The sequence below is a fragment of the Thalassophryne amazonica genome, unplaced genomic scaffold (genome assembly GCF_902500255.1).
Source record: "Thalassophryne amazonica unplaced genomic scaffold, fThaAma1.1, whole genome shotgun sequence".
NCBI classification, from domain to species: domain Eukaryota; kingdom Metazoa; phylum Chordata; class Actinopteri; order Batrachoidiformes; family Batrachoididae; genus Thalassophryne; species Thalassophryne amazonica.
Genome location: NW_022986232.1, coordinates 1114444 through 1138271, shown reverse-complemented (window position 1 = coordinate 1138271; position 23828 = coordinate 1114444). Strand labels below are relative to the sequence as shown.

At 46.2% G+C, this 23828-nt stretch overlaps 1 protein-coding gene across 2 annotated transcripts in view; it reads right to left on the bottom strand.

The window, feature by feature from the left end:
* Positions 1-23828, bottom strand: part of cpdp (CPD photolyase) — a 121744-nt gene that overhangs the window by 20371 nt on the left and 77545 nt on the right. For both annotated transcript variants that reach the window (XM_034165208.1, XM_034165209.1), the window contains 3 exons: positions 17458-17656; positions 14828-14980; positions 11943-12064 (listed from right to left, as the gene is read on the bottom strand). In XM_034165208.1, coding sequence (XP_034021099.1) covers positions 11943-12064; positions 14828-14980; positions 17458-17656 — 474 coding nt within the window. The remainder of the gene's footprint in view (positions 1-11942; positions 12065-14827; positions 14981-17457; positions 17657-23828) is intronic.

Here is a 23828-nt window from a genome sequence, read left to right as displayed (position 1 = left end):
GCCTCGCTAGCTTCGCTAGCCACATCTTCGACGGCTTCATAATCGCTCTCGTCTTGTTCAGCAGTAGACATATCAGAATTGTCCTTCCTTATTTTTCGGCCCTTACGTTTGCTACCTCCACTCATCCTTCTTTTTTATTTTGGATTTGTTTCTAGCTATGTGGAGTATTAGTTAACCTCAGAACCTCCATGACCAGTGAAAGATCAAGGACCGAGACGTTGCCCAGTATGGTGGAGCTGGGGTCCCACCCTGGAGCCAGGCCTGGGGTTGGGGCTCGCGCACGAGCGCCTGGTGGTCGGGCCTTAGCCCATGGGGCCCGGCCGGGCTCAGCCCGAAGGAGCAACGTGGGCCCGCCCTCCTGTGGGTTCACCACCTGCAGAGGGGGCCATGGGGGTCGGGTGCAGAAAGGATTGGGTGGCGGTCGAGGGCGGGTGGCCCAGCGGCCCGGTCCATGCTCACAGCCCCTGGCTGTTGGGACGTGGAATGTCACCTCGCTGGGGGGCAAGGAGCCTAAGCTTGTGCGGGAGGTTGAGAGATACCGACTAGAGATAGTCGGGCTCACCTCCACGCACAGCATGGGCTCTGGTACCCAACTCCTGGAGAGGGGCTGGACGCTTCATTTTTCTGGCATTGCCAACGGGGAGAGGTGGAGAGCTGGGGTTGCATTGCTTATTGCTCCCCAGCTCAGTCACCATGTGTTGGAGTTCACTCCGGTGAATGAGAGGGTCGCGTCCCTACGCCTTCGGGTTGGGGACAGGTCTCTCACCATTGTCTTGGCCTACGGGCCGAGCAGCAGTGCAGAGTACCCGACCTTCTTGGAGTCCCTGGGAGGGGTACTAGATAGCGCTCCGACTGGGGACTTCATTGTTCTCCTGGGGGATTTCAACGCCCACGTGGGCGGCGACAGTGAGACCTGGAGGGGGGTGATCGGGAAGCACGGCCTCCCTGATCTGAACCTGAGTGGTGTTCAGTTGTTGGACTTCTGTGCTAGTCACAGTTTGTCCATCACGAACACCATGTTCGAGCACAAGGGTGTCCATAAGTGCACATGGCACCAGGACACCCTGAGCCGGAGGTCGATGATCGACTTTGTAGTCGTATCATCTGACCTTCGGCCACGTGTCTCGGACACTCGAGTAAAGAGAGGGGCAGAGCTGTCGACCGATCACCACCTGGTGGTGAGTTGGATCCGCTGGGAGGGGAGGAAGCCGGTCAGACCTGGCAGGCCCAAACGTATCGTGAGGGTCTGCTGGGAACGACTGGCGGAACCCTCTGTCAGGGAGGTCTTCAACTCCCACCTCCGGGAGAGCTTCTCCCAGATCCCGGGGGAGGTTGGAGACATGGAGTCCGAGTGGACCATGTTCTCCACCTCCATTGCTGATGCGGCCACTCGTAGCTGTGGTCGCAAGGTCTCTGGTGCCTGTCGCGGCAGCAATCCCCGAACACTGTGGTGGACACCGGAAGTAAGGGATGCCGTCAAGCTGAAGAAGGAGTCCTACTTATCTTCGTTGGTAGGTGGGACCCCAGAGGCAGCTGACAGGTACCGGCAGGCCAAGCGTGCCGCAGCCCGTGCAGTCGTAGAGGCAAAAACTCGGGTCTGGGAGGAGTTCGGGGAGGCTATGGAAGAGGACTATCGGTCGGCCTCGAAGAGATTCTGGCAAACCGTCCGACGCCTCAGGAGGCGGAAGCAGCTCTCCACCGGCACTGTTTACGGTGAGGGTGGGGAGCTGTTGACTCTGACTGGGGATGTTGTTGGGCGGTGGAAGGAGTACTTCGAGGATCTCCTCAATCCCATTATCACGTCTTCCGAAGAGGAGGCAGAGACTGGGGACCCAGAGGCGGACTCATACATTAACCAGGCAGAAGTCACCAAGGTGGTTGGAAAGCTCCTCGGTGGCAAGGCTCCTGGGGTGGATGAAGTCCGTCCTGAGTACCTTAAGTCTCTGGATGTTGTGGGACTGTCTTGGCTGACACGCCTCTGCAACATCGTGTGGCGATCAGGGACAGTGCCTCTGGATTGGCAGACCGGGGTGGTAGTCCCTCTGTTTAAGAAGAGGGACCGGAGGGTGTGTTCCAACTATAGGGGGATCACACTCCTCAGCCTCCCCGGTAAGGTCTATTCCAGAGTACTGGAGAGGAGAATTCTACCGATGGTCGAACCTCGGATTCAGGAGGAGCAGTGTGGTTTTCGTCCTGGTCGCGGCACACTGGACCAGCTCTACACGCTCCATCGGGTGCTCAAGGGTTCATGGGAGTTCGCCCAACCAGTCCACATGTGTTTTGTGGATCTGGAGAAGGCATTCGACCATGTCCCTTGGGGCACCCTGTGGGGAGTGCTCCAGGAGTACGGGGTCCGGGGTCCTTTGCTAAGGGCTATCCAGTTCCTGTACGACCGCAGCAGGAGCTTGGTTCGCATGGCCGGTAGTAAGTCAAACCTGTTTCCAGTGCACGTTGGCCTCCGCCAGGGCTGCCCTTTGTCACCGGTTCTGTTCATTATTTTTATGGACAGAATTTCTAGGCGCAGCCAGGGTGTAGAGGGGGTCTGGTTTGGGAACCACAGAATCTCGTCTCTGCTGTTTGCGGACGATGTGGTTCTGTTGGCAGCGTCAAATCAGGACCTTCAGCGTGCATTGGGGCGGTTTCCAGCCAAGTGTGAGGCGTCCGGGATGAAAATCAGCACCTCCAAATCCAAGGCCATGGTTCTCGACCGGAAAAAGGTGCTTTGCCCTCTTCAGGTCGGTGGAGTGTCCTTGCCTCAAGTGGAGGAGTTTAAGTATCTCGGGGTCTTATTCACGAGTGAGGGACGGATGGAGCGTGAGATCGATAGACGGATCGGTGCAGCGTCTGCAGTGATGCGGTCGCTGTATCGGACCGTTGTGGTGAAGAGAGAGCTGAGTAGGGGGGCAAAGCTCTCGATTTACCGATCGATCTACGTTCCGATCCTCACCTATGGTCATGAGATTTGGCTCATGACCGAAAGAACGAGATCGCGGGTACAAACGGCCGAAATGAGTTTCCTCCACAGGGTGGCTGGGCGCTCCCTTAGAGATAGGGTGAGGAGCTCAGAGACGAGCCGCTGCTCCTCCATGTTGAAAGGAGTCAGTTGAGGTGGCTCGGGCATCTTTTCCGGATGCCCCCTGGACGCCTCGCTGGAGAGGTGTTCCGGGCACATTCCATTGGGAGGAGGCCCTGGGGAAGACCCAGGACACGCTGGAAGGATTACATCTCTCGGCTGGCGTGGGAACGCCTTGCGGTTCCCCCGGAGGAGCTGGGGGAGATGTGTGTGGATCGGGAGGTCTGGGCGGATTTGCTTGAGCTGCTGCCCCCGCGACCCGACTCCGGATAAAGCGGAAGAAAATGGATGGATGGATGGATGGATAGTTAACCGGCTTCAGGGGCTCGCAACTACACGTCTTACTCCGTCGCCATCTTCCAGGAAGTCCCGAAAACCTTGGTCTATTTCTTAAATGAAATGTAATTGATTGTTGGCGATTTGCATAGCTATGTAAACAAACCTTCTGCTCCACTTAGTAAAGTGTTTATTATGAACATTGTGAAAATGTAGGGATTTCATCAATGCAGTGTGAGATCAACCCACTGTTGCAGTAACACTCAGGACCTGCTACAACCCCTGGCAAAAATGATGGAATCACCGGCCTCGGAGGATGTTCATTCAGTTGTTTAATTTTGTAGAAAAAAAGCAGATCACAGACATGACACAAAACTAAAGTCATTTCAAATGGCAACTTTCTGGCTTTAAGAAACATTATAAGAAATCAAGAAAAAAAGATTGTGGCAGTCAGTAACGGTTACTTTTTTAGACCAAGCAGAGGAAAAAAATATGGAATGACTCAATTCTGAGGAAAAAATTATGGAATCACCCTGTAAATTTTCATCCCCAAAACTAACACCTGCATCATATCAGATCTGCTCGTTAGTCTGCATCTAAAAAGGAGTGATCACACCTTGGAGAGCTGTTGCACCAAGTGGACTGACATGAATCATGGCTCCAACACGAGAGATGTCAATTGAAACAAAGGAGAGGATTATCAAACTCTTAAAAGAAGGCAAATCATCACGCAATGTTGCAAAAGATGTTGGTTGTTCACAGTCAGCTGTGTCTAAACTCTGGACCAAATACAAACAACATGGGAAGGTTGTTAAAGGCAAACATACTGGTAGACCAAGGAAGACATCAAAGCGTCAAGACAGAAATCTTACAGCAATATGTCTCAAAAATCGAAAATGCACAACAAAACAAATGAGGAACGAATGGGAGGAAAATGGAGTCAACGTCTGTGACCGAACTGTAAGACACCGCCTAAAGGAAATGGGATTCACATACAGAAAAGCTAAACGAAAGCCATCATTAACAACTAAACAGAAAAAAACAAGGTTACAATGGGCTAAGGAAAAGCAATCGTGGACTGTGGATGACTGGATGAAAGTCATATTCAGTGATGAATCTCGAATCTGCATTGGGCAAGGTGATGATGCTGGAACTTTTGTTTGGTGCCGTTCCAATGGGATTTATAAAGATGACTGCCTGAAGAGAACATGTAAATTTCCACAGTCATTGATGATATGGGGCTGCATGTCAGGTAAAGGCACTGGGGAGATGGCTGTCATTACATCATCAATAAATGCACAAGTTTACGTTGATATTTTGGACAATTGAAAGGATGTTTGGGGATGATTAAATAATTTTTCAAGATGATAATGCATCTTGCCATAGAGCAAAAACTGTGAAAACATTCCTTGCAAAAAGACACATAGGGTCAATGTCAACGAGCAGATCTGATTTGATGCAGGTGTTAGTTTGGGAGATGAAAATTTACAGGGTGATTCCATAATTTATTCCTCAAAATTGAGTGATTCCGTATTTTTTTCCTCTGCTTGGTCTAAAAAAGTAACCGTTACTGACTGTCACAATCTTTTTTTCTTGATTTCTTATAGTGTTTCTTAAAGCCAGAAAGTTGCCATTTGAAATGACTTTAGTTTTGTGTCATGTCTGTGATCTGCTTTTTTTCTACAAAATTAAACAACTGAATGAACATCATCCGAGGCCAGTGATTCCATAATTTTTGCCAGGGGTTGTACTCATTCATTGAGTTTTATTTCCACTAGGGGTTGGAGATCACTCACATGAGGAAGTTAGCACCGGGCTGCCTGATATTTTAGAGTCACGTTTTGGACATGAACAATCAGTTGATAGCCTCACAGACAGTTGAAATTTAGTGCTCATGAGTCTACAAGATTTGTTGGCACCATCTACAAAAATCCTTTCACCCTAGACTGCACACTTCTTGGACTGATGATTATGTATCTAGCATAGCCATAGACCTGAATCTGATTGAAGATCTCTGGAGAGATCTGAAAATGGCTGTGCACCGACGCTCCCCATCCAACCTGATGGAACTTGAGAGGTGCTGCAAAGAGGAATGGACCAAACTGCCCAAAGATAGGTGCACCAAGCTTGTGGCATCATATTCAAGAAGACTTGAGACTATTGAACAAAGGCTGTGAATACTTATGGACAAGTGGTTTCTTAGTTTTTATTTTTTAAAAATTTGCAAAATAAAACAACAAAAAAAACGTTTTCATGTTGTCATTATGGGGTGTTATGAGTAGAATTTTGATGGGGGGGGGGGGATTACTCCATTTTACTCCAGTAAGTCGGACTCGCTTCCGGTGGGGGTTGGCCTCCGCCAGGGCTGCACCTTGTTACTAATAATTTATTATAATATATTTGACCTAATGTCATTGACTTACCTCTGCCAACGAAGTTAGGCGGAGGTTCTGTTTGTGTCCCTGTTTGTTTTGCTCGACCCTGAGTTCTTTGGGTCTGTCTTGAATCAACGAGACTCTGTTACAAAAGGACAGTTGTCTCACTGTCTCGAGGTCACGCAGGAGCTCATTCAGGAAAGAGACCTCGAACACAGTTTACAGTAAGGTTTTATGGACATCTATTGATAAAGAAGTGGTCCTCCCATGTGTGTGCTTACGTGATCAAAAAATGCCACATCATGTTTAGGCCATGTGGCTAACTAGATCAAAAACTTTAAAGATGTAAACGCAGGGCCTTGTGTTAGTGGAACTGCTGCCTGCCGGTTTTTAACATCCCAGTTAGTAAGACAACATTAAAGTACTCATGATTGTAAGTCTCTCCACACACATGCGCTAATAATTAGTGGTTGCTGATGTATTTTGTTCCTCTCACTCTGAGCGCTAGCAGGTTCATTTCCGAAAAACGTCTTGCTCGACAATTCTCTGCATTTTTTGGGAAGTGACACACATTTTAGAATGAGCAGAAACATTGCGATGACTGACAGAGGGAAAGGAACTTGCTCTGTCTAGAAAACTAAGCTTCTGAGCTGCCATTTGAAAGTGATGGCTCAGATTAACAGAGAGGAGACGACACACTTCACCCCGAAGCTCTGAACTTTTTCCGGAGTGACGGATTTTGGAACCTAAAGTGTGGTAACGTGCTGTTTGTGTGAATGCTGGTTTACTGAAGCTGTGGACATGGATGTAGAACATCTGTATGATGCTGTTTTTACAGGTTGCCTGAACAGAGATGGATTTTTTACACTTGAAAAAGGCAGAATACATTATTTCCAGGAGTTATTAAACTGAAGGCGGAGTTGCAAACGATGATCTTGCGCGTGCTAACCCTAACCTCGCTGTGTGTGTGTGTGTGTGAGAGTGTGAGAGTGTGTGTTGCGAAGCTCGTTGTGTGTGTGTTGCGAGGCTCGCTGTGTGTGTGTGTGTGTGTTGCGAGGCTCGCTGCGTGTGTGTATTGCGAAGCTCGCTGTGTGTGTGTGTGTGTTGCGAAGCTCGCTGTGTGTGAGCGTGTTGCAAGGCTCGCTCTGTGTGTGTGTGTTGCGAGGTTCGCTCTGTGTGTGTGTGTGTGTCTGTGTTGCGATGCTCGCTGTGTGTGTGAGTGTTGCGAAGCTCGCTGTGTGTGTGTTTGTTGCGAAGCTCGCTGTGTGTGTGTTTGTTGCGAAGCTCGCTGTGTGTGTTTGATGCGAAGCTCGCTGTGTGTGTGTGTGTGTGTTGCGAAGCTCGCTGTGTGTGTGTGTGTGTTGCGAAGCTCGCTGTGTGTGTGTTTGTTGCGAAGCTCGCTGTGTGTGTGTGGGTGTGTGTGTGTGTTGCGAGGCTCGCTGTGTGTGGGTTGGCGAGGCTCGCTGTGTGTGTGTGTGTGTGTTGCGAGGCTCGCTGTGTGTGTGTTGCGAGGCTCGCTGTGTGTGTGTGTGTGTGTTGCGAGGCTCGCTGTGTGTGTGTGGGTGTGTGTGTGTGTGTTGCGAGGCTCGCTGTGTGTGTGTGTGTGTGTTGCGAGGCTCGCTGTGTGTGTGTGTGTTGCGAGGCTCGCTGTGTGTGTGTGTGTGTTGCGAGGCTCGCTGTGTGTGTGTGTTGCGAGGCTCGCTGTGTGTTGCGAGGCTCGCTGTGTGTTGCGAGGCTCGCTGTGTGTGTGTGTGTTGCGAGGCTCGCTGTGTGTGTGTGTGTGTGTGTGTGTGTGTTGCGAGGCTCGCTGTGTGTGTGTGTTGCGAGGCTCGCTGTGTGTGTGTGTGTGTGTTGCGAGGCTCGCTGTGTGTGTGTGTTTGTTGCGAAGCTCACTGTGTGTGTGTGCGTGTGTGTTTGTTGCAAAGCTCACTGTGTGTGTGTGCGTGAGTGTTTGTTGTGAGGCTCGCTGTGTGTGTGCGTGTTGCAAGGCTCGCTGTGTGTGTGTGTGTTGCGAAGCTCGCTGTGTGTGTGTGTGTTGCGAGGCTCGCTGTGTGTGTGTGTTGTGAAGTTCGCTGTGTGTGTGTTGCGAAGCTCTCTGTGTGTGTGTGTGTGTGTTTGTGTGTGTTGCGAAGCTGGCTGTGTGTGTGTTTGGGTGTGTTGCGAAGCATACTGTGTGTGTGTGTGTGTGCTGCAAAGCTGGCTGTGTGTGTGTGCTGCGAAGCTGGCTGTGTGTGTGTGTTGCGAAGCTGGCTGTGTGTGTGTGTGTTTGTGTGTGTGCGTGTTGCGAGGCTCGCTGTGTGTGTGCGTGTTGCGAAGCTTGCTGTGTGTGCTGCGAAGCTCGCTGTGTGTGTGTGTGTCTGTTGCGAAGCTTGCTGTGTGTGTGTGTGTTGCGTGTGTGTGTGTGTGTTGCGAAGCTGGCTGTGTGTGTGCGTGTGTGTGTGTTGCGAAGCTGGCTGTGTGTGTGTGTGTTGCGAAGCATGCTGTGTGTGTGTTGCGAAGCTCACTGTGTGTGCATCTGTGTGGCGAGGCTCGCTGTGTGTGCATCTGTGTTGCGAGGCTCGCTGTGTGTGCATCTGTGTTGCGAGGCTCGCTGTGTGTGCATCTGTGTTGCGAGGCTCGCTGTGTGTGCATCTGTGTTGCGAGGCTCGCTGTGTGTGTGTGTTGCGAGGCTCGCTGTGTGTGTGTGTTGCGAAGCTCACTGTGTGTGTGCGTGTTGCGAGGCTCACTGTGTTTGTGCGTATTGCGAGGCTCGCTGTGTGTGTGTGTGTTGCGAGGCTCGCTGTGTGTGTGTTGCGAGGCTCGCTGTGTGTGTGTTGCGAGGCTCGCTGTGTGTGTGTGTGTTGCGAGGCTCGCTGTGTGTGTGCGTGTTGTGAAGCTCGCTGTGTGTGTGTGTTGCGAGGCTCGCTGTGTGTGTGTGTTGTGTGTGTGTTGCGAAGCTCGCTGTGTGTGTGTGTGTTGCGAAGGTCGCTGTGTGTGTGTGTGTCTGTTGCGAAGCTGGCTGTGTGTGTGTTTGGGTGTGTTGCGAAGCATACTGTGTGTGTGTGTTGCGAAGCTCGCTGTGTGTGTGTGTGTGTGTTGCGAGGCCCGCTGTGTGTGCGTGTTGCGAGGCTCGCTGTGTGTGCGTCTGTGTTGCGAGGCTCGCTATGTGTGTTTGCAAAGCTCGCTGTGTGTGTGTTGTGAAGCTCGCTCTGTGTGTGTGTGTGTGTTTTGCGAAGCTCGCTCTGTGTGTGCGTTGCGATGCTCGCTCTGTGTGTGTGTGTTGCGAAGCTCGCTCTGTGTGTGCATTGCGATGCTCGCTCTGTGTGTGTGTGTGTGTGTGTTGCGATGCTCGTTCTGTGTGTGTGTGTGTGTTGTGATGCTCGCTCTGTGTGTGTGTGTGTGTTGCGAAGCTCGCTGTGTGTGTGTGTGTGTTGCGAAGCTCGCTGTGTGTGCGTCTGTGTTGCGAAGCTCGCTGTGTGTGCGTCTGTGTTGCGAAGCTGGCTGTGTGTGTGTGTGTGTGTGTTGCGAAGCTCGCTGTGTGTGCGTCTGTGTTGCGAGGCTCGCTGTGTGTGCGTCTGTGTTGCGAGGCTCGCTGTGTGTGCGTCTGTGTTGCGAGGCTCGCTGTGTGTGTGTGTTGCATGTGTGTGTCTCGCTGTGTGTGCGTCTGTGTTGCGAGGCTCGCTGTGTGTGTGTTGCATGTGTGTGTCTCGCTGTGTGTGCGTCTGTGTTGCGAGGCTCGCTGTGTGTGTGTTGCATGTGTGTGTCTCGCTGTGTGTGCGTCTGTGTTGCGAGGCTCGCTGTGTGTGTTTGCAAAGCTTGATATGTGTATGTGTGTGTTGCAAAGACAGCTGTGTGTGTGTGTGTGTGTGTTGCGATGCTCGTTCTGTGTGTGTGTGTGTTGCGAAGCTCGCTGTGTGTGTGTGTGTTGCGAAGCTCGCTGTGTGTGCGTCTGTGTTGCGAAGCTGGCTGTGTGTGCGTCTGTGTTGCGAAGCTGGCTGTGTGTGTGTGTGTGTTGCGAAGCTCGCTGTGTGTGCGTCTGTGTTGCGAGGCTCGCTGTGTGTGCGTCTGTGTTGCGAGGCTTGCTGTGTGTGTGTGTTGCATGTGTGAGGCTCGCTGTGTGTGCGTGTGTGTTGCATGTGTGTGTCTCGCTGTGTGTGCGTCTGTGTTGCGAGGCTCGCTGTGTGTGCGTGTGTTGCGAGGCTCGCTGTGTGTGTGTGTTGCATGTGTGTGTCTCGCTGTGTGTGCGTCTGTGTTGCGAGGCTCGCTGTGTGTGTTTGCAAAGCTCGATATGTGTATGTGTGTGTTGTGAAGCTAGCTCTGTGTATGTGTTGCAAAGACAGCTGTGTGTGTGTGTGTGTAATGAAGCTCACTGTGTGTGCGTCTGTGTTGCGAGGCTCGCTGTGTGTGTTTGCAAAGCTCGATATGTGTATGTGTGTGTGTGTGTGTGCGTGCACACCAGGGGAGCTATGTGAGGATGCTCTTCCTGGACTTCAGCTCAGCCTTCAACCACATCATCCCGGAGATCCTGGTCCAGAAACTGACACATCTGGGCATCTCCACCCCCATCTGCCAGTGGATCAAGGACTTCCTCACAAACCGCCCACAGTCTGTGAAACTTGGCCCCCACCTTTCCTCCACCATCACACTCGGCACCGGTTCCCCTCAAGGCTGTGTGTACTGAGCCCCCTCCTGTTCACCCTTTACACGCACGACTGCTCTCTGACCCATCTCTCAAACACAATCATAAAGTTTACGGATGTTACCACCGTGGTTGGGCTCATCTCGGGGGGGATGACACTGAATATAGAGACGAGGTCAATTGACTGACAGCGTGGTGTTCAGCTAACAACCTGCCGCTGAACACCACAAAAACAAAAGAAATAATCCTGGACTTCAGGAAGAACAGGGCTGACCCAGCCCCGCTCTACATCCAAGGGGACTGTGTGGAAAGGGTCAGCTCCATCAGGTTCTTGGGAGTGCAGCTCTCTGACAGCCACTCCTGGACTGCCAACACCACAGTGGTGGTGAAGAAAGCCCAGCAGCGACTCCACTTCCTGAGGGTGCTCAGGAGGAGCAATCTGGAGGAGAAGCTGCTGGTGTTGTTCTACAGAGCCACCATCGAGAGCACCCTGACGTACTGCATCACAGCGTGGTACGGGGGGTGCTCTGCAGCAGACAGGAGAGAGGGTGATCAAAACAGCCCAGGGGATCACTGGCTGCTCTCTGCCCAGCCTGGAAGACATTGCCAGCTCTTGCTACCTCAGCAGAGCTGCCAGCATCAGCAAAGACACATCCCACCCCAGCAACCACCTGTTTGACCTACGACCCTCCGGCCGATGGTATAGGTCAATCAAAACTAGGACAAACAGACTCAGGGACAGCTTTCTCCCCAGAGCGATCACTGTGCAGCAAAGCTAGCTGTATATGTGTGTGTGTTTCTCTGTATGTGCTGCAAAGCTCGCTCTGTGTGTGTGTGTGTTGCAAAGCTCACTGTGTGCGTGCGTGCGTTGCGAAGCTCACTGTGTGTGTGTGTGTGTGCGTGTATATGTGTGCTGCGAAGCTCACAGTGTGTGTGTGTGTGCTGCAAAACTCGCTTGCTCTGTGTGTGTGTGTGCTGCGAAGCTCGCTGTGTGTGTCTCTGTGTGTGCCTGTGTGTATGTGTTGCAAAGCTTGCTGTGTGTGTATGCGTGTTACGAAGCTGTGTGTGTGTGTGTGTGTGTGTGTGTGCTGCAAAGCTCTGTGTGTGTGTTGTTGAGACACTTGTTCTCCCTCAGCAGCAGATGTATTTTTTTATTTTACTATTGATAACAACACTCATAATTAATGGTACACAAAACTGTTCCTGGAGCAGAGATGGTTATTGACAGGCTGCGTTTATGACTCGTGGCTGCAGGTGCACAGTAACCTTCTCGGAGCCGCAGATTTTACCATGACTCCATCAAAATGAACAGTTATCACTTAAAAATGAGTCGTCGTAACACGACCTCACACTTATGTCAACTTTGGAATTAATCTGTTCCTCCATTATCGTTAGACGCTCCTAGTGGCTATGTCACTTGTCGGAAACACGAGTACTTTGTTTTCGGACGTCTCCGTAGCTGTTTGTTGCAAATGCCGTATACTTTGAAACTGGTCACGGAAGTGCACAAAGTAAACCCAGTGGATCATCGGATGGTCACTAACAGCTTTTGTCTTCATGGACAGAAAATGTGATTTGGACTTTAGAATAATGTCTGTACCTGGGCGGCGTTCCACAGATGGTCGTGTGTTTGAGCCTCCTCCAGCTGGACCCTTGTGTACACGTACTCTCTCTGATCCTTCCTGTGCTCATCCAGAGTCTTCCTGGCCCACTCCCATGCTCCTGTGGACAATCAAAAAGAGGTTCAAAGGTTATGATGCAATCACCCGTGTTTTGATGCAAGGTCATTCTGTCTCAATCAGCAGATGGCTTTCACCCCTAAAATATTATGGGGGGGGAAAAAAAAAAAAAATAAAAAAAAAAATATATATATATATATATATATATATATATATATATATATATATATATATATATATATATATACACACACACACACACAACCCCTGGCAAAAATGATGGAATCACCAGCCTCGGAGGATGTTCATTCAGTTGTTTAATTTTGTAGAAAAAAAAGCAGATCACAGACATGACACAAAACTAAAGTCATTTCAAATGGCAACTTTCTGGCTTTAGGAAACACTATAAGAAATCAAGAAAAAAAAGATTGTGACAGTCAGTAACGGTTACTTTTTTAGACCAAGTAGAGGAAAAAAATATGGAATCACTCAATTCTGAGGAAAAAATTATGGAATCACCCTGTAAATTTTCATCCCCAAATTAACACCTGCATCAAATCAGATCTGCTCATTGACATTGACCCTATGTGTCTTTTTGCAAGGAATGTTTTTGCAGTTTTTTCTCTATGGCAAGATGCATTATCATCTTGAAAAATGATTTCATCATCCCCAAACATCCTTTCAATTGTCCAAAATATCAACATAAACTTGTGTATTTATTGATGATGTAATGACAGCCATCTCCCCAGTGCCTTTACCTGACATGCAGCCCCATATCATCAATGACTGTGGAAATTTACGTTCTCTTCAGGCAGTCATCTTTATAAATCCCATTGGAACGGCACCAAACAAAAGTTCCAGCATCATCACCTTGCCCAATGCAGATTTGAGATTCATCACTGAATATAACTTTCATCCAGTCATCCACAGTCCACGATTGCTTTTCCTTAGCCCATTGTAACCTTGTTTTTTCTGTTTAGGTGTTAATGATGCCTTTCGTTTAGCTTTTCTGTATGTAAATCCCATTTCCTTTAGGCGGTTTCTTACAGTTCGGTCACAGACGTTGACTCCAGTTTCCTCCCATTCATTCCTCATTTGTTTTGTTGTACATTTTTCGATTTTTGAGACATATTGCTTTAAGTTTTCTGTCTTGACGTTTTGATGTCTTCCTTCGTCTACCAGTATGTTTGCCTTTAACAACCTTCCCATGTTGTTTGTATTTGGTCCAGAGTTTAGACACAGCTGACTGTGAACAACCAACATCTTTTGCAATATTGCGTGATGATTTACTCTCTTTTAAGAGTTTGATAATCCTCTCCTTTGTTTCAATTGACATCTCTCGTGTTGGAGCCATGATTCATGTCAGTCCACTTGGTGCAACAGCTCTCCAAGGTGTGATCACTCCTTTTTAGATGCAGACTAACGAGCAGATCTGATATGATGCAGGTGTTAGTTTTGGGGATGAAAATTTACAGGGTGATTCCATAATTTTTTCCTCAGAATTGAGTGATTCCATATGTTTTTTCCTCTGCTTGGTCTAAAAAAGTAACCGTTACTGACTGCCACAATCTTTTTTTCTTGATTTCTTATAGTGTTTCTTAAAGCCAGAAAGTTGCCATTTGAAATGACTTTAGTTTTGTGTCATGTCTATGATCTGCTTTTTTTCTACAAAATTAAACAACTGAATGAACATCCTCCGAGGCCGGTGATTCCATAATTTTTGCCAGGGGTTGTATATATATATATATATATATATATATATATATATATTTGGTAAATAAAGTATAGTATCCTGAAAATTTCAGCTCGATCAGATAATGGCAAACTGGGGTGGTGTTCCCCATATTTAAAAAAGGGGACCAGAGAGTGTGTGCCAACTACAGGGGCATCACACTACTCAGCCTCCCTGGTAAAGTCTACTCCAGCGTGCTGGAAAGGAGGGTTCAGCCGATAGACGACCCTCTGAAGAGGAACAATGCGGGTTCCATCCTGGTCGTGGAACAACCAACTAGCTCTTCGCTCTCACAAGGATCCTGGAGGGGGCCTGGGAGTATGCCCATCCAGTCTACATGTGTTTTGTGGACTTGGAGAAGGTGTATGATCGGGTGTCCCAGGAGATACTGTGGGAGTATGGAGTGAGGGGGTCCCTTCTCAGGGCCATCCAATCTCTGTACTCACAAAGTCAGAGCTGTGTTCCTGTTTGTGATATTCATGGACAGGATATTGAGGCACAGTTGGGGGAGGAGGGTTTCCAGTCTGGTGGGCTCAGGGTCTCATCACTTCTTTTTGCAGATGATGTGGTCCTGTTGGCTTCATTGACCTGTGACCTCCAACACTCACTGGTTCATAGCTGAGTGTGAAGGGGCTGGGATGAGGATCAGCACCTCTAAATCTGAGGCCTTGGTTCTCAGCAGGAAACCCATGGATTGCCTACGCCGGGTAGGGAATGTGGTCTTGCCCCAAATAAAGAGTTCTAGTACAGGGAGGAAAAGACTTTTCTTTTCCTGACATGTTCACCTCCTCTTCTTCTTTGTGGGTCATGCCTTGCTCAATTTCCACTGGTACGCTGTTGAACAGCAGTGGTGGTGGTCATTGTTATTCAAGGCATCAACCGACCTGTTATGGAAATTTAATTTGCGATTCGCAAGGTTACTGTGGCACATTTCAGACCGGATACCCTTCCCAATGCAACCCTAGTCATTTACGTGTTGTCTAACGCCTGTTCTCCACAGGCTGTCTCTCCGTCTTTGCGTCCACAGTCTGTGCTGTAATAACTATATATGATGTAGTAACAGTGCATATTTACCACCAACATTATCGTAGTTGTCATTATAGTAGCAAAAGTTATCAGCAAGCTCCCGGCGTATGATGCCCTCCTCTATATAGGCTGCAACAGAGTCGCTGTATTTGCCACTGAGCTCCTTCACCTGCAGCATGGCTCTCTGGACTGAAACCTGGCCTGAAAAACAGAACAAATGGAGGCTTGTCAAAATGTTGTGAACTTTAATAATACAACTAAGGCAAAGCCTTGAACCGAACATCCACATAGGTTGATGTAAATATTTGGTGTCGATTGTATATGATACACCAGTGGTCAAATTGTTTGGGAGTATGAAGGTCTTGAGATGAATCACATCCTTGTGTTTGTGCTTCATGAACACTAACTGTGTTTATCCCTTCCTATATCTCTGTGTGTGTGTTTATATGTCTGCCCATGTTGGATGAATGTCAGTCTTTTTCTTAAAATAACTATCTGATTCTCCATGTCAACCCTGTCTTAACAAACATACAGTCTGTCTGTTAAACTGCGTTGGAGTAAGTAGACCTCTTTGTACATTCCACCTACAAACACAGCCTCATACGACCAGCCACGAAAAATCTACTTCAGCTTCCAATTTTCTAGAGGAATACATATTTCCTATGGGCACAACACTAGTAAATGAAAATGAACATTAACATTTACTGAAACCCAGCACAGAAAATTTTCAAATATAAATAATAATAATTTTTTTTTTTTGCCTTCTTGCTCTCGGTCAGGACGGTCACATTTTTCTCTCCTCCTCCCTCCCCAAGTTTCCTGCTACTGTAGTGTGTTTTGTCTGTGAGGCTGCCAGCCGTGCTCCTCTGGAAAACGGCAAAATGGATCTGATCAAGTGGTCTCTGAACGCAATTGATACTGTTTTTTCCACAAGGCACTCGGGAGTGGAGGACCCGACCTGTCCTGCCGGGACACATGTGGCGGGTTACGTGATGGACAGCTGGCGGAGGTGGCAAGTCATGTGCCTGTACACGTTGTCTGTGGAGGACGTTGAAGATGCTTATTTATTTGGAGCTGTGGTGACCGGGTTTCTGCTGTGTGGAGTGGCCGCAGCACTGGTTTACTGGAAAATTAAGAAGGTGGAGGCGGCATTAATTGGCCCGTCCAGGCTGCCCCACATGACTGATTCGATTGGAAGGGCAGTGTCAGCTCAGTTGGCAGGTGTCAAGCGCACGTTGGAATCCATCTCGGGGAGAATGGCTGCACTGGAAAACCGCTTTGATCATCTGTAAGACCACATCTCTCCTCTATTCAGCTGTACTTGGGAGCCACTCTGAAGTTTCAGACTGTGGATTCTGCCAGGCGTCTGTTAATCTGGATATCTATTTGGTTCCCAAACACCAGCTGTCCTTCAAGGCCGCTGGGATAAAATCCCCCCCCCCCCGAAGAACACTCCTGATAGCCTCGCTCCTCGTCTCCCCCACCTCCTTGTCTTCCACTGCCTCCCTCCCTTCCCAGTCCTGAGATGTTGACTGAGGGACCTTGAGACTCTGGTGGACTGATTCAGGACTGGGATTCCCCCCCCCCCCCCACACCAGGATGGACAGATAAGGCCTGATGGCGCCTCAAGGGCGGCCTTTCCGGGCTGTCTGTCTGGACACTGGACACATCCAAGTCTTGGCTGTTGTCTGTCGTCTGTTTTTTTTGTTTTGTTATGACTGTTTTCTGTGCTATGGGTTTTTTTTTTTTGCTCTCCAGTGGTGTAAGAGTAGAATGGGAGGCAGAGCCTTCAGCTTTCAGGCTCCTCTCCTGTGGAACCAGCTCCCAATTCAGATCAGGGAGACAGACACCCTCTCTACTTTTAAGATTAGGCTTAAAACTTTCCTTTTTGCTAAAGCTTATAGTTAGGGCTGGATCAGGTGACCCTGAACCATCCCTTAGTTATGCTGCTATAGACTTAGACTGCTGGGGGGTTCCCATGATGCACTGAGTGTTTCTTTCTCTTTTTGCTCTGTATGCACCACTCTGCATTTAATCATTAGTGATTGATCTCTGCTCCCCTCCACAGCATGTCTTTTTCCTGGTTCTCTCCCTCAGCCCCAACCAGTCCCAGCAGAAGACTGCCCCTCCCTGAGCCTGGTTCTGCTGGAGGTTTCTTCCTGTTAAAAGGGAGTTTTTCCTTCCCACTGTCGCCAAGTGCTTGCTCACAGGGGGTCGTTTTGACCGTTGGGGTTTTTACGTAATTATTGTATGGCCTTGCCTTACAATATAAAGCACCTTTGGGCAACTGTTTGTTGTGATTTGGCGCTATATAAATAAAATTGATTGATTGATTGTGTGTGCTTTTATATGTGTTCATGTACCGGACCGGCTTATGTGTGTTGTTGTTTGTTAAGTGTGTCATGAGGCCGGTCAAGGTTTGCTCAGCCCTGCTCGTGACCTAGGGCAGGGATATACATCTGGAGCTGCTCCCCGGGCGCCAAAAAGGCGACCTCTGCTCCTAACTGGCAATTAGGATGGCTAAAAATGCAGTAAACACATTTCATTGTGCAGGGAACATGTTCCTATGTGCATATGACAATAAACTTCTTTTGAATCCTTGAATAATAATAATAATAATAATTTAAACTGCAGAAAATATCTTCAAGTAGAACAGCGTCAAGAAAGTGTGAACTCACCAAAATGGTACCAAGGTGACATATTACTGAGAGCACTCTTGTTGGGATCACTTCTGGATGTACTGAAGGATTTCAGTCTGTATTTAATGAAGGATTCCAGGTTTCGGAGACCACCCGTGGTGCCTGGTGTGGCCCAGTCCACCTCGCCCACAGAGCGATCTACTTCTAGGCTGGCATGTACAGACTGCCAATCTATTGGCTGGTAGATTTAAAAAACAAAAAAGAAAGAGAAATTCCAACAGGATTTCTTTCACCTAGTAACAGTTGAAAAGGCTTTCTTTAAACTTTGTATCAGTACTTTCACTGATATTTGAACGAAATTCCACAAGCCAAAATATGTTTGAGGATGTTTGATTTCCAAAGAGACGTTACCAGTGCACACAGACCAAAGTGCCTGTGGATGCAAAAACTACCACCAATCAGTGAAACCATCAATCAATCAATGAGTGTTGAGCCATGCAAAAAGTTGCTGTCAGAGTTCAAGGAAGCAGTGAGAAGGTGAAAGAAACAGGGAGGGGTGTGCGGTGGACAGGTCACCACCTCTTTGTAATAGAAGAGAAAAGGCGGAGGTGCTTCGTGGGCTAAAGTCAGTTACATCTTGACTTCCAAATAACGCACATCTCATTCATGATACTATAAATACAGGTCTATAATTCCTGCATGTTTTTCTGAATTGTGTGAAATGTCCTGCGGCACACAGAGAATTCGGCTACATTCCGAGCTGTGCGCAGCCGAATCGTCTCCGTGTGCAGCAGGAGCCCAGGGACAGGCGCTCTCTTACCATACGGTCTGCAAATCATCCAGCAAAAACGAGGCAGGCAGCCTTTGAAAGCAGACAGACAAGGTGTAAGAATGGATTTGAAGGTCATCGGAGAGAACAAACTGCCCACTTATGAAAAACAAAAAGTTTGCAGAAAGGAGAGCCTGCCTATTTGTAAGGATGTCTTAGAACTGATGCTGTGGTCACATTACTAGCTAAAGTGACTGAATCTGACCCTTTTTTCTGTGCCTGCAAGAGTGTGTTTTTACAAAAATTTTCCATCAGCTGGCAACTCTTTTTAATGTCATGTACACTGACAACATAATAATAATAATAATAACAATAATAACATTAAAAATGAGGCTTATCGTCATAATTAACTGGTTTATTTGAGGGAGAAAAAGAATCACATTTGACTTCATTGGCATGGGAACGCTAGTAACATTTCAGTTTAGATTTTCTTTTGACCCACAGATGAACAGCAAAAATTAGGGAGAAAAAAGGCAAATACAACATGATCACATTTCTGTCAAACCTAAAACTTTAGCAGATTAGTTAATACTACAACCCCAATTCCAATGAAGTTGGGCCGTAAAATGTAAATAAAAACAGAATACAATGATTTTCAAATCAACTTCAACCTATATTCAACTGAATACACCACAAATACAAGATATTTAATGTTCAAACTGATAAACTTTATTGTTTTTGTGCAAATATTTGTTCATTTTGAAATGGATGCCTGTAACATGTTTCTAAAAAGCTGGGACAGTGGTATGTTTATCACTGTGTTACATCACCTTTCCTTCTAACAACACTCAATAAGCGTTTGGGAACTGAGGACACTAATTGTTGAAGCTTTGCAGGTGGAATTCTTTCCCATTCTTGCTTGATGTACGACTTCAGTTGTTCAACAGTCCGGGGTCTCCGTTGTCGTATTTTGTGCTTCATAATGCGCCACACATTTTAAATACGCGACAGGTCTGGACTGCAGACAGGTCAGTCTAGTACCCGCACTCTTTTACTACGAAGCCACGCTGTTGGAACACGTGCAGAATGTGTCTTGGCATTGTCTTGCTGAAATAAGCAGGGTCGTCCCTGAAAAAGACGTTGCTTGGATGGCAGCATGTGTTGCTCCAAAACCTGGATGTACCTTTCAGCATTAATGGTGCCATCACAGATGTGTAACCTGCCCATGCCATGGGCACTAACATACCCCCATACCATCACAGATGTGTACGTTGCCCATGCCATGGGCACTAACATACCCCCATACCATCACAGATGTGTACGTTGCCCATGCCATGGGCACTAACATACCCCCATACCATCACAGATGTGTACGTTGCCCATGCCATGGGCACTAACAGATGGTATGGGGGTGTGTGTTAGTGTTACTGAGTTTATCCTACAACATCAATATAAACATACAGAGGTGAATATGTCACTGATACACTGATAGCACAATAAAGGGTACTTTAGGGTCTCTCTCTCTCTCTCTCTCTCTCTCTCTCTCTCTCTCTCTCTCTCTCTCTCTCTCTCTCTCTCTCTCTCTCTATATATATATATTTATGTGTATGTATGTATGTATATATACATACATACATACACACACACACACATACTATGCACTAGGATACCAATTAAACAACTGGCAATTTTAAGAAGACAATGCTAATATGGCTGAGTGTATTTTAGCATTGTGTTTATATTTTATAATATCAAAGCTTATGGGCAGATTAGCAGCATGCATTTAATTTGCACTGTACATGGAATATTTTTGATAACATTTAATTTTACTTCTGGAGAAACATTTTCTATGGGGACCAAACGTTAATTTAAAATAATTTTGTATTATTTTTGTATGATATATTTTTTCCATCATATGATTTTCCTCAGGAAATTTGATTGTAATGTGTTTGTGTTAAAACTGTTCAGTTTTGCTTTTAAAAATTATGTGTTCAATTATATTGTCGTATCTGACTGTCATACTTCTATGTGATTAAAAACTTTTGTCATGTGAATTTCCTCAGGAAATTTATTGATTGTAATATGTTTGTGTTAAACTGTTCAGTTTTGCTCTTAAAAATGATGTGTGTGTTCAATTGCATTGTTGTATCTGACTAATGTCATACTGAGTCTTCAAATCTATGTGATTAAAAACAATATTTTTCATAGGAATTTTCTCAGGAAATTTATTGATATTAATATGTTTGTGTTAAAGCTGTCCACAGTTTTGCTCTTAAATATGATGATGTATTATTAATTGTATGGAGATGTCTAAAGGATTGTAGTTTTTGTTTCAAGCGGAGATGTTTAATGTTTATGTTTAAGTTGAATTTATTTTTGCTCAATTGTATGTAGGCCAATAGATGAAATTATTTAGGGTTCATTATTATTTCTAGAAGATTTATTCTTATTTTGTGTGAACATTTTTTGGAGTGGGGTATGTGGTATACCATGAAAGAAATCTTTTGTAAATGAAGATGAAAATTCTTCATTTTATGTTTTTTATTTTTGAGCAATGATGTTTATTCATTCTATAAAGATGAATTCCATCATTTAATCTGTTATCAATTAAGTGATTTCAAAAGTTTCTGCATTACTGATTTTATATGTGAATTCCATAAATACATTGCAAGTCACTATTGGAATAAAACCTATTGAATTTTAAAACATTTATAAAGTTTGTTTTACTTAATTTTTAGTTCTCAATAGGAACAATTACAAAAATTGTAGGTAATTGAGCAAGAACATTGCACAAACAACACATGAACAAAGAATGAGGACAGGTAATGTTCACATTCGAACATTCTACAAATGTTCATTTAATGTTCTGCTGCAACTGTTCATATGATGTTTGTGAATGTTTGTATAATGTTCATTCAATGTTCGCATGCAAATATTACCTGTCCTCATTCTTTGTTCATATGATGCTCATGCAATGTTCATGCCATGTTTGCGAATGCTCTCATGCACACGTTCAATGAACATTCAAAGAATGTTCAGTTTCCGGGTGGGTAATCACCTGCTCAGTGGCCTGCTGTAGATTCCTAATGTTACCCTCCTTGTAGAGCTCTATCCATGTTCGCAGACAAGATGGCGGCGCCTTCCCCAGTAGGGTGGAGGCCATCCGGCATCAGCAAGCCACAGCGGCCCCAGAACAAAGGCCAGTTATCAATAAAGCTAAAGCCTTGCTGTCTACAAAACTGAGCCAGCCACCTAAAGTCCAGTGTTTCGGCCTGGAGACAGGAGTGGAAGTCACTTGTGGGCTCAGAGAATTCACATCAAATCCAAGGGGGAGAACCGATTCACAGTTCGCACTGGCGAGTGTGATCGGGGTGCCACAACCGAGCACCAAGCCCTACAAGGCTTCCTCCGCCTAGCCACAGTCCGAAAGCCGTCCTCCACAGACGGCATTTCTAAGCTGATGCTAATGGGCTTGCTAGCCGGCCCAACACTAACCTCATCTGGAGTGCCCATAACATCTATCTCCACTGAGCTAAGAAGCTGCTCTAACTTACGGACACAGCTCTCTAAGAGAGCCACCCTATCTTCCAACATCACGCAGGATTTACGAAGAGTGTAAAGCAGGATTTGTAGTGTACTTTGTGCACTAACAAATTCAAAAATGTAGCCAAGCAAACATGAGCTAACAATAATGGATAAGCTAACCACTCCTAAGGCTCACACAGACACAAATAAATGAATTAAAATTCACAGCAGTTACACTGAAAAACTAACAGAAGCGTTAAACAGATAAAAAAGCAGCAGCTATAAAAATAACGATGGGAGAGGGGAGGAGTAATCCTAGCTAGCGAGAAAAAAAAACACTCCTAAAATTAACACAAGAGTAAAGTACTAAGCTAAAATTCACAAGTTATACTAAACAGTTAATTAACTAACAGAAGTATAAAAAAAATGAAATGAAAAAATGATGACGGGGGTCCGAAATAGCTAACACAAGCTAACTGCTAGCGAAAATGCTAGCCGCTCCTAAGATTTTACACAGGAGTAAAATAATTACTTAAAATTCACAGTAGTTCGACTGAAAAACGAACAGAAGTATTAAACAGGTAAAAAGAAACAGCTATAAAAAGTAACGACGGGGGGAGGGGAGGAGTCGACCTAGCTAGCGAAACCTAACCGCTAGCGAATGCTAACTGCTAGCGCTTCACAACAGGACTGTTGTTAAATAACGTTCATAGTAGATACAATTAATAACCAGAAGAGTGCTAAACAGAAATAAAAGAAGCGTATACAACCATGTGAAGTTCAGAGTAGCGTCACAGCAACAAACAATTCATCAGAAGCAAGTTGCCGGATCTGTGAGAACAACAGGGAAACAGGTAAGAGCAGACAAGCCTTTATATAAAGTAGAAGTAGAACAATGTAGAAAGTTCTCCAGATTCTCTGAATCTTCTGATTATATCATAGACTGTAGATGATAGTAGAGAAGCTTGAATCTTCGACTGGACTGGGTTGATTGACGCAAGGACGTTTCACTTCAAATCACAGAATCTTCCTCAGCTAAAATTCTTGCTCTGGTGGTCTGACTTCTGTCTTAACTCTTGTAGAGAAGAATAATCAAGAAGTCACAAAAGCTGGAGTTTTAAACCTAACCAGACTCATCCTACCGAGAGGCACACTGCTATAGGCCAGTGACTAAACAATAGCTCTAATTAGAACCTATTGTGCTCTAGTTAGCACCCTCCTAATGACAGGGCAGCTGTCCTTCCTAATGATGGGATGGACCCTCTCTTGATGGCTCCTTTGACGACTCTGCTGATGACGTGAATGACTCATTACCATGAACAAAACTGAAACTGCTTTGACCTGAGTACCCCATTGTAAACAGGGGATAAAGCGTGTCTCAGACCCACTCCCCGGTTAAGGCTGGGTTTCAAACATTTCACACAGAATGCCTCCTTGACCCCTCTCTCAAACCATTTCTTCTCTCTGGCTAATATTTTAACTTCCTTGTCCTCAAACATGTGGTTATTGTCTTTAAGGTGGAGATGAACTGCAGATTGAGGTCCACTGGTGCCCTCTCTGCGGTGCTGGTATAGTCTTTTGTGTAAAGGTTGCTTAGTCTCACCTATGTAGTGTTCGTTACAGTTTTCCTGACATCTATCTATCCTTCCTACTATGGAAACCACCTTGACAACTGAGAGCCTACACAGAAAGACTGTAGATGATGGAATCCCTAAATTCCTTGCAATTGAACGTTGAGAAACATCGTTCTTAAACTATTAAACTATTTTTTCCATGCAGCTGTTCACAAAGTGGTGATCCTCACCCCATCTTTGCTTGTGAATTGCTGAGCCTTTTGGGGATGCTCCTTTTACACCCAATCATGAGTGTCCTCAGTTCCCAAAAGCTTATTGAGTGTTGTTAGAAGGAAAGGTGATGTAACACAGTGGTAAACATACCACTGTCCCAGCTTTTTTGAAACATGTTGCAGGCATCCATTTCAAAATGAGCAAATATTTGCACAAAAACAATAAAGTATCAGTTTGAACATTAAATATCTTGTCTTTGTGGTATATTTAATTGAATATACTTGTAGGTTGAAGAGGATTTGCAAATAGTTGTACAGTGGTCCCTCGCT